This window comes from Cyprinodon variegatus, unplaced genomic scaffold (assembly GCF_000732505.1).
Source record: "Cyprinodon variegatus isolate N-32 unplaced genomic scaffold, C_variegatus-1.0 Scaffold44, whole genome shotgun sequence".
Lineage (NCBI taxonomy): Eukaryota > Metazoa > Chordata > Actinopteri > Cyprinodontiformes > Cyprinodontidae > Cyprinodon > Cyprinodon variegatus.
In genome coordinates this window covers 1,459,567-1,475,910 of record NW_015150497.1, presented here as the reverse complement: position 1 = coordinate 1,475,910, position 16,344 = coordinate 1,459,567, and the positions used below count along the sequence as shown (strand labels likewise).

Here is a 16,344-nt window from a genome sequence, read left to right as displayed (position 1 = left end):
AAAATGTTAAAATAATTCAGCTTGAGAAACTGTCATGTAATTGTTGCCAGCTAAAATACATGATTTTCTAATTCGTTTAAGTTCCTGTGCTATTCTGAATTCAGTTTAATCTGAATAAGGATTTTTTTTTTTTTTTTAAACTCATTATCTTTATTCAGTGAGGGGGGGGGGGTGTTTCCTTTACTGTGGTTGAGTTTATTTTTTGAACACTGTTTTTGGTTTCAAGTTTGGTTTTGCACACACCTGAATTCCTCCTTGTGGGACAAAAAAAGACTTCTTTTATTATTTTATTAATTTCATTTTTCTCATTCTGTCAGCTCTAGTTCGAGCCAAAATAATTGACAAAGACTCATGGTTATGTGTAAAATGTCTTCATGGACTGCATTTAACCCTGTTTTGTGGCCGTCATGACCCAGATGACAGAAAATTGACAATGGGATGTTTTAATAATTGTTTTTATTATTATATAATTATAGTGGTGATTGTTTGCCAGGCCAAACATCCCATTAAAGTTGCAATTAAGCCACTACTAAGGCACTGGGGTCAAGTTTCTATATGCAGGCAAAAAGAAGTTCCAATGTCCAGTCTTGATGATGGTTCTGGGTGGGTTATTTTCTATTGTTATTAACAATCAAAGAGTACAAACTTTTCTTTTGTCCTACCTCTCTTGCACTGGTAAAAACCATAGGACCCAAACCCAAAATGCCTGCTGGTCCTTTCCTACGCATCTACACTTATAAAAAGTGGACTGATCCACATCACTTCCTGTCATACCTCAGAACAAAAATAATTTAAATAAATAAGTGAAATAATCAAAAAATATAAATTTAGGAATCAACACAATTCAAATGGATAAAGAAAGAATAAATATCTCCAACATTAATATTTCCTTTAGTGGGTGATATCTATTTATATCCAATAAAATCAGGATTAAAATATGACTATAAGGTGCCAAAGGACTTAAGTTACTTTGCAACAATATTTGCAGTATGTGTGTTAGGGTGGGAATCATCTGGATCTCATAATATTAAGGATAACTAGATTCTTTGGGGTTAAAATGTCCAGTCCTTCCTTTATAAGTCCTAGGGATAAATGACCGTAGGTTATATTTCAGTAGTTTTTACATTAATTTTAACTCAATTTAGAGGTATTTCCACTTTGTTAAGTTTAAAAAAATAGCCTATTCTTATGTTTTATTGTCTTTCGTGTCGTAATTATTATGAATATTTGAATTATCATTATTATTAGTTGTAGTATAAGTTAAAAATAAAACTAAATGGTCTAATGATAATGACCACAACGATACGTCTGAAGAAATAATAAGCTACCGCTAGGGGGAGACAACGGGTTCCATCTAGTTGTGTTTTCCGTAAAAGAAGAAGAATCTGTCAAAGAAGAAGATGGCTGTACTAGAGCGAAGCTATTTGTTTAGCTAATGAAAATATTCCCACCAAGAACAGACAAGAGACAGCGGAGATAACCATACCAGATACCACTTGAAACGAATATCAGTGTATGTCAACACATGTTTCATACAACCGATATTTAAAAAAAAAAAAGATTTATTGCCGTGACATTAGTTTGTGTCAAATAGAAATGGCTAATAACGGACTTAAGTAATTAGCTTGTACATTTCGCGTTTTTTTTAGAAATAGAAATACTCCAGCATAAACGCCGATCTCTAAGATTATTATGAGATGTTAGAGATTAATGTCACCAACTGATGAAGAATACTTCGGTAGTTTAAAGTGTCTTCAGATTTACGAGCTAATGCTAACTTGGCTAATAGCTACTCTGCACATTCCTTTGAACCAGATGTGTCACTGAAAACAAGTCCTCCTAAAATGCATTTGAGTCTCAGTTATTGATGTTGAACGGCTTATGTTCCCTGTAAATCAGTCTTAAATTTAAGGTAACATTGTTTTAAACACTATTTGACTAATAGCAGGTTACTTGGAGTTAAACATTGCAAATGTGTTTGCTATTTTACATTTTCTTTGTTAATGCTTTTCCAGCTGTAAACCAAAAGCATGATGAACCAGCGGCGTGGCATCCATATGGACCAATCTGAGTTGCTTTGCAAGAAAGGATGTGGTTTTTATGGCAACACAGCCTGGCAGGGCCTGTGCTCAAAGTGTTGGCGAGAGGAAAATCAACGAGAAAAGCAAAGGCAAATCCAGGAGGACTGGGCTCTTGCTGAGAGGTTGGTATTTTTATTTTTCTGCAATAATAATACAAAATTGTAACGGTATTATCTTCCTTTTTTTCATCTTACCTCTTTATGTCGTTGTTCTCCTAGGCTCCAGAGAGAGGAAGAGGAAGCATATGCCAGCAGACATCAGCGGACACAATCACAACCTGCAATCACTCCATTTAACAAGTTTGAGGAAAGAAAGACTAAAGAGAAATCCAGCAAAGTCAATACTGTCACAAAGTTTTTCACTCCATCAACAAAAACACCCCCCAAAAAAGGTATTCTTTCTCTCACAAGCACACACTAGTGATTTCTACGCTTAATTTTTGGTCCAGGACCCACCCCCTGCTGTACCTTGCAAAACAATTCGCCCCACCCACACTCCATGCTAGTGTCTCTAAACAGACATTGCATCAAAGTCCACTTCTTGTTGAAAATCTATATTTTCCCCTCCTTTTTTTTTGTTTTGTTTTTACCAGCCCAATTTTTAATAGCCATATCAAAGGATGAAATGTCTGCTGCTGCTTTTTTTTTTCTTCTTTTACAAGTGCGCTCAACTGTCCTTCAGGATCTTTATGTAGAACATGAAATGCTACATGGCCCATTTACCTAAAACTGGATGTTTGGCTTCTTTCTGTGCTTCTACCTCTTAGAGAATCTTTTTCTGATGCTTGAATGCTTTTACCTGGAAACAAATGACACAGGTTTAGCTGAATTTCACTTCTCCTTAAAACAGTCAATTAAAAAATGCATTGCATCCAGTTACTGTTATTTATTATATTTTGCAAACAGAGCCAGAAAGGGTTATCCAATAGATCTTTATTGCTAAATTTAGCTCATTGTGCGATTTTATCACCTTTTTTGTGAATTGCGGCTTTTCCTCTGCTTATAATTACCTTATCCCTGGATATACAAGGTTGGAAAGTAATACTCCATATAGTTCTAAGATGTTAGCAGAGTCACTGCAGATTATGTAAAGAAATGTTTTTTATAATCCCTTCCCAGATGGTGGCCCTTTTGATGCAAATTCAACTCCAAGCCCGAGTTCATCGGCCAGTCGACAGACCTCACTGGATAATGACCGGGCGACACGAGAGTTCATAGAATTTCTAAAGCCTGTGAAGTCTGGCAAGGAAATCTTTAAGCAGTGTAGAGCTTTCACTGAGAGCATGGCATATAAGCGGGTGAGCTTTGATCCGTCCAGACAACCTGGTTATTACCACCCTCTTCCATCTTTACGTGTTTATAGGCATTTTTCATACTCTTACTGATGCAGCTCTTAGAAAAGAGGAAGTTTTTAAGTTTTAGTTAATGACTAGTATTCTTCAACTATTGCATTACCATCTATTTATGAAGATATCCAGAACTTTAGGATACTATTTCTTTTTTGTCTATCAGCTGTTTGTTGATGCAGATGTGATCAAATGTTCATACCACTTAAACTTCTCCACATTTTTCACTCTTTAGCCTTTTTTGAGTTTTGATTTTCATAGTTCAGTCTCAAGTATGTAGAGCATAATTTAAAAGTAAAAAGAAAGGATTCATTTAAAACCTTTGCTGGGTAAAAAAAAAAAAAAAAAAAATCAAAGTTTTTCAAATTTTTATGCAACAAAGTTGCTGAAAAGCTTCTTTCATTTTAGCTCCATATAAAATCATGCTCCATTTTATGTTGTTTTTTTTTTTAAATCCCAATAAAACCTTGACTTGAGAAAAGAAGAAAACTTTAAAGAGGCATCAAGAGTTTTTCAGGACACTTTATATAAAAAAAAAAGACATGCTGATTTGTTTCTGTTTAAAATGTTTTTAAATCTTCACTTTAGATGTTTATCCTTAAAAATGTCCTTTTAGGAACCATAAAGGGGAATTTCCTTATGTTTTGGTTTTTATGTTGAAAATATAAAAAATGTTTTTTTTATAAGTCGTTTGGTTTATTCATTGAAATAAATCATTAATTTGACGTTTACTGTGAAACCTGTTTGTGTCTTAGGTAAAATTTAGATTTTCTTTCCCTTTTCAGGACATGGGAGCTGATGAACTATCAGAGAATGTGCAAGACTTCTACCAGAACCTGTCGGAGCGCCTTCAGAACCAGTTCAAAGGTGCTCCATTCCTCCTAAAAAATAATATACATTTTATGCCTCAGCAGTGCCTATTCATCTTTTTGGGGTTTCAGGTTCGTCAGAGCTTGTGGAAAGGGTTATGGATGAAGTGGAGAAGTACATGATGACAAGACTTTACACAGATGTGTTCTGTCCTGATACCACAGATGATGAAAATAAAGATTTGGTTATTCAGAAGAGAATCAGGTTTGCAATCATAAGCTCGTACTTTCAAAATAGTTAAAGACGGGTGAGTGGAAATGCCACATTATCCTGCGTGTGCTTTTTTTTTTTTTTTTTAGGGATTTGCACTGGGTTACCATAGAGATGCTGTGTGTGCCAGTGGATGAAGAGATCCCTGAGGTCTCGGACAGTGTTGTAAAAGCTATTACAGGCGAGTCTCACACTGGGTTATGTTGCCTTGTTGCTCAGTTTAGACCCCTCCTCTTCTAATATCTCTGCCCAATTTTAGATATAATCGAAATGGACTCAAAGCAAGTACCCAAGAGCAAGCTAGCATGCATCACTCGGTGCAGCAAGCACATCTTTAACGCCATCAAAGTGAGCAAGAAGGAGGCTGCATCAGCCGACGACTTCCTCCCAACTCTCATTTACATCGTGCTGAAAGCGAACCCTCCGCGGCTGCAGTCCAACATCCAATACATCACCCGTTTCTGCAACCCCAGCAGACTGATGAGTGGAGAGGATGGATACTACTTCACTAATCTGGTGAGGAAATAAGCACTTTCTGTGATCGGTCTGCCTCTTTAGCAGTATGGGAAAATACAGCCCATCTTTCATCATCAGGTCCAGAATTTCAAGGGGTTTTTAAGTTTGCATCCTTTGTTTAAAAAAAAAAATCATGTTAGAGGTGTTGGAAATATAATGTGGACTGTAGGCAGAGTTATTTAATAAAGGAAGAAAAAGAAATATATGGAACATGGCTTTGCCGTAGAGCGCATAACCCATATGTGGAAGCCTCAGGTAGAGTCCAGACTGAGGCCAAATTAGCCGTTAATGCTCTTTAACATTACATCAATAACTATGTAACAACATGGTAATAACATAGCAAGTAACACTGTATTACTAGGTAACAAGTAAAACTTTATTTGGTTATTATTTGGAGACTTTTGGTGAGTAACCAGACTCGATAGTGGTATCGATAAGCCCAAACGTTATTGATTTTCGGGTTTTGAAAAAAGTGGAACCGGGTCCTTGATGGAACCGGGTATCGATCCCCATCCCTAGTAATTACTGTTAGGTTCCCACATAACAGTTTCTATTATTGGCCACCACTTATCAAGGGCTTACAAAGTAAATTGTAACTTATGATCAAGCAACTAAAGCATTATAAAACTGAACTCAAGTTACATATAAATAAGATTTTAGGTAAGAAGATTGGCATGCTTTTTTCTAGGTTTGGTTTTCTGTTACATGCCAAGTAATAAACTGCATTTTACTAGATAATGATACATTCATTTAATGCTGTCAGTGAAATGAATGAGTTACTCGGTAAGAACTGTTTGAAATCTTAGAAGTCAGACTTTACTTTGTCTGACAAAAATTTGAAGCACAGAACTTACTAAAATTCTCAATAAAGTTTTTCTTGCTACCCAGTAGTATAGTGTAACTGGCAATGTTATTACCATGTTTTTACATGGTTATTGATATACTGTAAAAGAAAGCATCGCCAATTAGCTTACTTAGATGGCAGCTTGTTTGATAAATGTAAAATTATATTAAAAGATATGCTTTGTATTCATTTGTTCTAAAAAGATAATGAATCTTTAGCTTTCTTAATGTTTTTTTTCTTATAAACTTTGATAAAATAAGGTCTGACTTTGTGACAAAACTTTAAATAACTAGTAAGCACTGTTTTTAGCCTTTTAGCCTTTTTCAGACCTATTGTTCTGAGGTTTCTAAGAGCGGTTGCTTGGACAAGGTGTCTTTTTTTCTAAAACACAGTATAGGATTCATAATAAAGGTGTATGTACTCCAAACATCCAAAACTGGTGCAAGCTCCAAAAAAATCCAGATTTACAAACCCTGCTCACTTAGAAAACCCATCGATTTTCCTTTAAATCACAGCTACGAACAGGTTGGCCAGGCAGTACCAGCATGTATCACACTGTGGTTTCAGATTAAATAAAGTTGATATGCGATTAAAGTTTCATATGAAGTGAAATTAAATGTCAGAGATAAATAATGATGCAATCTGGTTTTAGTTTCACCCCTCGGTCACCATATGCGCCACCAAATTTCCCCACTCTTGAAAATCGAAGTACCTGTTTGGATGATCAGAGTTGGTGTGACGGACCACATTTTCACACCTATTTTTATTTTTTTTTTACAGATCATAACATTTGCATTGAGGTCATTGTACACAAGTTTCAGTCCCTATTTGGTGTGTATGCAGGCTTTATAAATGAGACCACTAGACACCTAAAGCCATTTCATTTCATGCTCATTGTTGCTCAAATATTCCCCTGTTGGCGACGCTTTCTGCCCCCTGTAGCAAATCATCACTTTTTCTCGCATCCTTTATCCAATCAAATTAATTCAAACTCTAGCCTGGCTGTGTAGAAAAGCAGAAATACTTTAAAATATTTGAGCTGTGGCTCCCTCCACCCTCAGCGTGTTGCATGTTGCTCACAGTTCCTGCTTTTTATTACAGTTTTAGCAGTTATAAACCGCAGCATCTCACCAAATGTTTATTACAGGCTGTGGTGCTGCAGCTGTATTCATAGGGGTTAAATGCAGCAATAAATCATGAAGAGATTAAACTCAGTCCTAAAGGTATTTCTCTATCCATCAATGTAGTGGGGTAGTTGCAAAGCAATCGTTTTTTAATTCCTGGACAACACAAGTCTTTGAAAAAATTCAACTGCCATGTTTTGTTTTGTTTTTTCACTAAGAGGAGTAAATGCAGGTGTTATTCTCAAAGCTTAACATATCAGCTATAGATGAGCTAATGTGAGTGCATACATTTAGACATTAGGGGACAAAGACGCACCTTAGAAGTATATCTCTTCACCTATTGGTCCATTTATCCATCTATCTGTCAGTCCGTTCCTCTGTCCATCCCTCCTTCCATCCTCTCATCCATCATCCCTTCATCCAACCAGCCAGATGTCTATCAATCACTCCTTCCTCCAGTCCCTCTATCCAGCTCTATGTCTCTCTAGCTGTCCCTGCAGGGTTTTTTTGTAGACTAGTCATTTACCTCATTACTACTGTAAGATCTTAATGAACTTTGGCTGGAACTAATTTTATAAAAACTGACTTAAAAAGATCTGTGAGTTAATGTCAAGGAATTGTGACTTTTTACAAAACATCTGTTGCCTCTGTTTAAAAAGAAATATTTCTATTTTGTTTATTAAGTCAGTGATGTATGTTTGCAGTATGTTTAATCAGGATGTAGACAGGTTGACTCTCTGAAGTCAGAGCTTTTTAAATTAACTGAAAGCATCCAGCAGAGGGCGCTGTTGATACACAGAATAATCCCTCCCTCATTTCTGACGTTATTTATCATCTGAGTACATGTAAGAGTGAAGTGTGTTGCTGTTAGGTGGGTTACATTATTTTTATTGATGAGACTCTGTGCCTTCTCTCCACAGTGCTGTGCTGTGGCCTTCATAGAGAAACTTGATGGCCAGTCTCTGAACATGACCACTGAGGAGTTTGAGCTCTACATGTCGGGCCAGACGTCCCCAAACTGGCCGCAGCCTGCTGCAGCCTCCTCATCCTCGGGAAGTGCAGCTCGTAGCCAAGTCCACAGCAGTCTGGACCTGCTAACCGGGCTCAATGAGAGGCAGGAGCGGGTCATAGAGAAGGCTCGGCAGCTGGAGAACGACCTGATAGACTGGACAGATGAGGTGGAGCAGAAAGTGCAGAGCGAGATGGAGAGCTTTCCGCTTGAGCCACAAAACTCCACAGCAGATGCAGCCAGTGGCGCAGCATCCACAGCATCATCGGCCATCGACTCTGACAATGTGGAGAATGAGCGGCTGCCCCCGCCGCTGCAGCCTCAGGTGTTTGCTGGCTGATGGGACTCCCGTCAGTTTTGCAGGAGTTAGCATGGAGGTTCTACTCAGTCTCTTTCTACACTCCATATGCACACGAAGCGTCTGTTGAATCTGTATAGATCCGGCCATGTTTGTTCCATCTTTCTGTTACCTTAAAGACTGTAAAAACATGTTGAACAATGACGTAACTGTTGGGATTTTAGTAGCTGTGCTTATTTCCATTCTTGCAGAGAGTTAAAAGAGACGATCCGTTTTAAGCTGCAGCCATAGCCATGAGCTGCAGAGAAAGGAGTTGGAAACCAAATTTTAAGGCAAAGCTGCTCACACATGCAATAGTAAAGTCTCAGTGATCTTCTCTTTTACCTCACCAAAGAAAAGGCAAATAAGTGATGAAATGTAACCTTAGCTCCACATGAGATGGAGTATTGCAGAGAGTCGGGGCAGAACGTCCTGATCCTCTGATGTGGCTCCTTTCATTACAAAGGAGGAAAACACTCCACTATAAGCTCTTCCAAACATATCCTATTGTCATCCACTACTTGCAGTACCTCAGTACTTTTTTATAGCTGTTACATTTGTGCAGTACTGATAAATGGTGTGTTTGATCCCTCAACCTTCAGGCATGATGTGAGATGTCCAGTAAACTTTCAAACAACAGAACAGAGAACTATGGTTTGTAAACCAGCAACAAATGACTCCCCACTCACTGACATCACTCTTCAAGTCATACTTGTGATTTGTGCTGAATTTAGCTAATTTTTTCCTGAAATAATCAAGGAGCAAAAGAGAGGATGTGTGTGCAGGAATTGTGCATGGATAGGCATGCATATGTGCTGTTTACTTCAAAATGAACACTCACTAAGTTCTCCATTAGGACATCCAAATGTCATCAGCTTGGATGCTCAGATTATATTTTTCTACAAAGTTTCAGAAACCCCTCCTCCTTTGATGAATTTACCTTTAAATTTAACTTCATGTGATCTGAATTATGAATAATCTTGTTTTTAAGAGGCTACTTAAAATAGTGTCTTTGATCATCATTTACTCCATCAAAGCTTTTATTTACTTTACATGTTACTATTTTTCTTCAAAAGCAGGACATAATTACTTCTAAAACCTTGGTCGCTTCTTTTTAAATGTTGTGCTGCACCTTGTTTCTTGTTTTTTTTTTAAGGCTTCTCATTTGAAACGAAAGTTCATCTTTCTGGTGAGAAAGATGGTAAAGATTGTTGCTTGTTTCCATGTCATTGTATTTTGGCAGACTCAGTGGAAAAAAACATTTCCTGTTTGTTTGGAAGGAAAAAGCATGTGAGAGGCTTATTTTCCATTTTCTCATTTGCTTAGGTTTTATTTTTCTTTTAAGATTATTGTTTTACTTTGAATGATATTTGTAACCTAAGAGTGGTAAGCACCTTCAGTTTGACAATAGGGTCTTGCAATGCGTTGCTCTAGCTTGATCGACCTTTTAATTTTGCACTGAAACCTGAACTTGATGAACAAGTGTTTCAAACCAAGTGTTTGATTGTAGTTTTGTTGTAGTTTCAGGTCTGAGAGATTAACTCAAAACTGCCTTTAATTTAAAACTTTAATTTATTGGGGCAGTTTTGTTCTACCTACATCTGCAGGAGTGCAATGATGATTAATAAAAATGAAACTCTGTACTTCTATGTGTGTAGTTGCCATTGATTGTGACTAATATCGGCACCCTTAACTGGGAGATTCTTCTTCAGATTTGGGGTCAAATGAATTCATTCTTCAGTTTTGCTGAGTCGAAAAACATGAAGGGTGATTTCAGAACGTTGAACTTAGAATGCAGATAACAAAGGATGAATGCTTCGACCCAAGTCAAAGTAACCTAAATTCTCTTTTCTTAAGTAGATGGTTGAGCAGAATCATTTTTCCACGTCAACAGCTCATTTAGTTCATTTTTTTGTTTTAAAAAGTTGCGTTAAAGCAGGGGTGTGCAACCTGCAGACCCTCTACAATGGCTCTTGAACTATTTTACCACAAAAACAAATTCCAGTCTTAGAATCTTTAGTGTTTTTAAAACAAATATTTGATTTGAATATCACAACCAGAAATACAATTTTAGATAAAATATTCTTTTATTTAGCTTGGAAATGATGTTTTATTACTTTTTTTTTTACATCAGATAATATGTTATAGAAGAAAATCCTTATTTAAAAGCTAAAAAGACTAATAAAGTTTGTTTTTTTAGATAGTAAGAGATTTTCTATGGCAGATATTTAACAAAAATATAGTAGGTTATGTTTCATAAAAAAGTTATATAACATTTTGCAGTTCCAAACAACTTTTAAGCCGGACTCAGGGCGAAATGCTCTAAAGTATATTACGGTAAGTCTTTTTCTGACATATGTCCTCAAATGTAGAGTTTTAGGTTTCTGTCACTCTTTATCTCCTGCCATGTATGGTGTAGAATCCAAACATTAAGAAGTGTTTTAAATATTGTGTGTGAATTTAGTGCTACTCTGTGGAAACATTTCATATAATTTGCCATGACAGCATTTTTTCTGTTCCCCACCTCAGTTACAGCATTTCATAACTGTGTTATTAAGTTTCTTTTTCCTGTTCATGTGATATTTTTGCAGTTAAGCTGGGCTTTTTTTGACAGATAGAAAAAAACAATATTAAACTCAAACATTTATGTGTTTTATTTCAAATGCATAGCAATTACCTGATATTAACTTGTAATAATCTAATTGCATGTAATGAAGTCTAAATATTTGAAGAGGCCATCTTTAGGCCTTTTTTAAAATTAATGTAGTTATTTGTTTAATTGACCAATAGAGAGCGTTAATAGACCAAGTATAGAGCCAAGATAAAAAAAAAAGTTAAAAATCAACCCACTGGACTTGTTTCCAAGTTTGAAGATGTTTCGCTTCCCATCCAATAAGCTTTTTCAATTCAAAATATCACAAAGCTAAAGCTGATTCTGAATGACTATGACCTAGATGACTGAGAATCTTCACCAGCATATAGAGCACAATTTTCAGCCCAAGATGGTTAACACAGGATTTATATATGATTTTTAATACTAAAAGTATTAAAAGGGATTTCTATGCTGGAACCAAAGCACCTAATTTTCCACCATTTACCCCAATAACTATGTAATGTACAAAACACAGACAAAACAGTTTTTCAACTACCTCAGTTGCTATTATAAATTTTCCAGCAAATTTCCAGTAAAGAAGCTGCTTCTTCAGGTTAAATGGTCACTCCTTTTTGGGCTGAAGGTTTAGTGCTCCACCGTCTTTCATTTCCCCAGAATTCATGAGAAATTATGACTAACTACTCTGTTGCTTCAGCTCATTCAAGCCTTCGGTATGCTGAGGTGAGTGAATCACAATCTGTGAGGATAGAATATCTGTGTATCATAGAGTGAAATTCATTGACGTTAACAAGGCCTTTGATTCATGGGCTGCTTTTAGGTACGGTAGATGTCTCTTGATTCGCTACACCCAAGACGTACTAGATCCTTATTTACATCAAACCCTCCAACGTTGCACACAATTAAAATTAAACAGGAATATTAAAGTGTTATATAACTGCAAGTATTTCAATGCTTCAGCTGTTTTTAAACCTGATTTAAATAGTTCAATAAGTCTAAGTACTGGGGACAATTTTCAGCACTTCCTCTTTCTACTAAGGTACATTCATGAATAACTCAATATAAGAATATTTCAGAAAAAAGAGAAATTTTTTCTACTTAGAAAAACTATTTGGGTTCAACTCATGGAAAGTGGGAGCTACAACAAAATTGATGGGTTTATTTTTTCGGTTCAGTGTAATTGAATTTTGATTACTTATCTGGAACACTTTCAAAAAAATTTAATGTTTCGAAATAAAGCTCAAGGAAAATGAAGCAGTTCTGCATTAAACTAAATGTAGGAATTGATCAGGGCAGCATTTATTGGAAAACAGGATATCCTGTGTGAAGAAAGTTCCACTTCTCTTTTTATTAGGATAAAAAAATCCTGTCCCTTCTGTGTCGAACAGACGAAGTGAGCGCAATGGATGCAGTCATTTCCCTCCTCAGTAGGTTTACTTTGGTTTACTGCTTTGGTCTCATTTAAGATATTTGCTAATATGTTGACATATTAATGCTTAATTATTCTGCTTCAGTTCTTGCAGTTTTACCACACCTGGTTGTGTCTGAGGGTAAGTACTAAATGCAACTATATCATTAATCTCCCCTTAAATTGATTGATTAAACTGATTAAGGTTCTTTAATTTATAGTTTATGCTTTTGATATATTAGAAAATCAGAGCTGTTTTTCAATGGTTTTTCACCCCTGTGTTATTTCCTGTCCAGTTCCCACTGTGGCGCCATATAGGTCAGTTGTTGAAATAGTTTCTGGGAGGAGCCGTATATTCAGCGGGGAACCTCTACGCTTGAGATGCAACATTGATGATTTCTACAAGTCCACGTGGAATTACCTTTGGTTCAGGGGATCTGTGCAGCTTCCACAGTCTGGGGAAATATTCTCGCTGTGGAAGGCCAACATTAAAGAGAGCGGCAAATATTCCTGCAAAGGAGAGAAGGAGACGCAGATAGGAAGCATAAAAACACACAGAAGTCCACCTGTAGAGATCAATGTTGATGGTAAGTTATTTTTTTTTAATCAAGAAAGAAGCGTTTTTGCATATCCGTGTTTATTCCTCTTTCCCAAATTAAAAAACTTTCAAACCATCACCCTACTCCTTGCCTGGTCATGTTCTTCTTTAGCACTGCAATGCAAAAAAAGATTATCGCTATTTCAAATAAAAGTATTAGACTGACTCCACAGTTTGACTAACAGGAAACCTTCTTCTTTGTTTTTTTTAGGTGGGTTTGTCATCTTGGAAACACCACAACACCCTATTCTTGTTGGAGATAGCCCCCATTTGCTGTGCCGTGTCCGAGGGCAGGTTCCCGTCCATCAGACGGTCCTGTACAGAGATGGAACTGAAGTGATGGTACAGAACGGGAGCAGCTTATATCTACGCCTCCCCCATGTGACCCTGAGGGATCAAGGAATGTACTCCTGCAGAGCATCCTGGGATATGAAGAGACGAACATACTCTGTGTTGTCAGTTACTACTCCTGTGAATATTTTAGGTAAGTTAATACTTAATGTGGTGAAAATAAGAATCACATTTATTAATAGAAAAGTATTTTTCAGTTGCTGAACTGCCCTTTTCTGTCTGCTTATTGACTAAATTCTTCAGCATAATCTGACTATTAACAAAGACGTGTTTTGTTTTGTTTTTAACCAGACATGAATAATGCAGAAATATAAGCACAAATAATGCTGAAACCTTTCTAAGCCCTAAGGATGAATCATTACCATGTCCTCAAATAACATAAAACTCAGAATTTCATGTTTTTAGATGCTAAGCTCGCAAAAACACCCTTACCTTTTAAGAAGGCAAACCAAACCACTACTTTTATCTCAGACTTTTTGTTTTTGGGCATCCATTGGAGCATGAATCTCCATCCAGGTCTTGTTTCAGCCTCTAGGAGGTGTTTAGCTACAATTTTTAAGCGCCTTCCATCTTCTCAGCAACTCTGACCAGATAAACAAAGCAAAAATGATCTAGAAATAAGTAAACATTTCTTAAATTTACCCTCTCAGGCTCAAATTAAGTTTTAGTTGCAGGAAAAATCTGATATTTGGAAAAATGATCATATGGGGTAATAATGTACAATTCAGACTTTTTTTTGAGAGACCTTCGCATGCAATGAATTCTGGGATGTTGCAGATTTGCAACAGTGGCCCGGAGTGGTAAATTAACACTAAAGACTGAATCTGATATGAACATTAACTTTATTAGAATGTCAAAAAACCAAAAAATAACAAAACAAAATAAAAAAAAAAAAAGGTTGGTTACAAAATTAGAGACAACTTTATCTCAGACATTTTCTTCACTGATATCTCAAAACCTCTTGAGAAGGCTGTTTCTGTTAAACTGTTGCTCAAAATATAGGCAAACTGGTAGATAAAGCATGTAGCATCCATTGGTACCTGTTTGGGCACACGTTGCGAATCCACAACTTTGAAATCGAGATGCCTCTGGTGAAAACCCCAGGGGAGGTAAAATCTACTTATTGGCATGAGTCATATCTATACACATTCATGATTCATCTTATGTAGTGTTGATTTCAAAATAATGGAAATGGGTAGTGATACTTACTTGAAATTGGTGCTTAGAAAATCTGTTTCAGTGACACCAAGGACTCAGGCATGTTGAAAGTGAGTCAGCAGTGCTATCTGGTGAGCTGGAGAGAAACTGTTTGTTGCAAATGCACAACTAAGTCCTTCTGTTGTACTTCTGAGTAACAAAAGCTCTTAAAATATATAACTCCACCGCCAGTTTCAGGCCTGGGGGGAGCCCTATTCTTTGCTCTTGTTCATGCATATCTATCAAAATTAAGTGCTATGTTTTCTGCCGAGGTCTGAGCAACAAAGACAAGTAATTGTATCAATAAATTTCTCCTAGGTGTCTTTTCTCTTCGTGTGAGTTTTTGAGATTGAACTGGACCTAAGAGGCCAAGCCTGACTCTTGAAAAATAATCCCACGTCAGGACCCCTCCTTCCACCTAACTTTACACTTGGTACTGCACAGTCAGACAAGTATTGTTCTCTTAGCAACCAACAAAATCACACTGCTCCATCAGATTGACAGCTGGAGAAGTACAATTAGCAGTCTGGAGAGCACACCTTGACTGTTTTATTCTCTTGTGAAGGTTAGCTATCTCCTACCCCCCATTGGTCTATGTGACCTGGCTAGGTTGCTGTCTTACCTCTAGCTCCTAAATGTGTGATTCAATCCTATGATTTCTTGCACAGGTGGCATTTTTTCTTGCTACACTTTATCGAACTCTTGAGAGTCACCCTTCCCTTCCCAAATGTTAGTAAAAACATTCAAAATGTCCAGGGGCTTCATTTTTATACACCTGTAGAACTGATTGACTGAAAAATCTTATTTAAGTTATTTGGATGTTAAGGAAATACTTTTGAATATTTTAAGGTCATAATCGTCTGTGTGAAACATTTTTCAGCCAATATCACAGACATAGAAATTGGACTGAAAATGAGTGAAAAAGCAAAAAGAGTCTAAATAAGAGATACTGAAACATATATTAGAAAGGCAGGGTAACTAGTGATCAAGCTGTTCTAAAAGTATTGCAACAGAATCCAGCTCATATCAGGTAAAATATGCTATAAGCAAAATAAAATTAGAAAGTAACTTTTTTCTTCCTTTCATCTTTCTCAGAGGTTCTAACCCTGCCGGTGTTGGAGATTGATGACAAAAACTTACAGCCCACAGGAAATAAAATGAAGCTGATCTGCCACACCCAGTACAACGCCCATGCACCTGCCCCTCCAGTTAACTACTATTTTTACAAGAACAACCATCTGCTGGGACCGGCGAAATCACAAAACCACATCTATGTCACACGGGCACCAGGATGGTACAGCTGCAGAGCCAAGGTGCCAAAGCTGGATATCATGAGGTGGAGTGAGCCCAAAAGCTTTGGAGATGTTACAGGTAATAGTAAATAGTATATCTGCTTAATAGTAAATCCGCTTTACTGTTTGTGCTAACACTGGCTGATTAAAGTTTGATTTGTTAAAAGTCCATCAAAGTCATGCCAGACCTCTAAGGTCTCTCTGTCTTTGACTCAACAGGACTAGAAATGAGTTTTCCAAATGGTCATCATCATCATCATCATCACAGAAACCAAATGTCATCATCTCCTTCTGTGTCACACCCACACTTCTCCTCGAATCCTCCAACTCAACCAACAACACCAAAGCATTTGGATCCAACTCTGTCTTTTGATCTGGACACAGAGTTGCATCTGGAGTTACCGGTCTTAACTAGTCGGCCACCTCCAGACCAGTTTCCAGGACAAACCAACACTCCAGAACCCTAAGGTGTGTTATGAGGGATTTCTTTTAGAATGTCCTTTGACATATCTGCAAGTCGGTCCTATTTCAGCTCCTTTGGTCCAGTTTCC

General features: G+C 37.0%; 2 protein-coding genes across 2 annotated transcripts; both read left to right on the top strand.

The window, feature by feature from the left end:
- Positions 1 to 1,381: 1,381 nt before the first annotated feature.
- On the top strand, positions 1,382 to 9,476 carry LOC107081922 (rab5 GDP/GTP exchange factor-like). The gene is made up of 9 exons (XM_015370282.1): positions 1,382 to 1,513; positions 2,016 to 2,203; positions 2,300 to 2,472; positions 3,200 to 3,378; positions 4,212 to 4,293; positions 4,368 to 4,500; positions 4,596 to 4,687; positions 4,766 to 5,022; positions 7,911 to 9,476. The coding sequence occupies exons 2-9, from the start codon at positions 2,031 to 2,033 to the stop codon at positions 8,337 to 8,339; spliced, it is 1,518 nt and encodes a 505-aa protein (XP_015225768.1). The 5' UTR covers positions 1,382 to 1,513; positions 2,016 to 2,030; the 3' UTR covers positions 8,340 to 9,476.
- A 2,858-nt stretch (positions 9,477 to 12,334) lies between these two features.
- Positions 12,335 to 16,344, top strand: LOC107081883 (Fc receptor-like protein 5). The gene is made up of 6 exons (XM_015370228.1): positions 12,335 to 12,374; positions 12,462 to 12,497; positions 12,652 to 12,942; positions 13,165 to 13,437; positions 15,597 to 15,872; positions 16,013 to 16,344. Exons 1-6 carry the CDS (start codon positions 12,350 to 12,352, stop codon positions 16,258 to 16,260), a joined length of 1,149 nt encoding a protein of 382 aa, XP_015225714.1. The 5' UTR covers positions 12,335 to 12,349; the 3' UTR covers positions 16,261 to 16,344.

Bases quoted from the DNA above. Each gene is read 5' to 3' on its own strand.
- LOC107081922 (XM_015370282.1), top strand. From the start codon at position 2,031: ATGATGAACCAGCGGCGTGGCATCCATATGGACCAATCTGAGTTGCTT. The intron at 4,688-4,765 runs GCGAGTCTCACA...GCCCAATTTTAG, and splicing joins TGTTGTAAAAGCTATTACAG to ATATAATCGAAATGGACTCA. The intron at 5,023-7,910 runs GTGAGGAAATAA...TTCTCTCCACAG, and splicing joins GATACTACTTCACTAATCTG to TGCTGTGCTGTGGCCTTCAT.
- LOC107081883 (XM_015370228.1), top strand. From the start codon at position 12,350: ATGGATGCAGTCATTTCCCTCCTCA. The intron at 12,943-13,164 runs GTAAGTTATTTT...TGTTTTTTTTAG, and splicing joins TGTAGAGATCAATGTTGATG to GTGGGTTTGTCATCTTGGAA. The intron at 15,873-16,012 runs GTAATAGTAAAT...TTGACTCAACAG, and splicing joins AAGCTTTGGAGATGTTACAG to GACTAGAAATGAGTTTTCCA.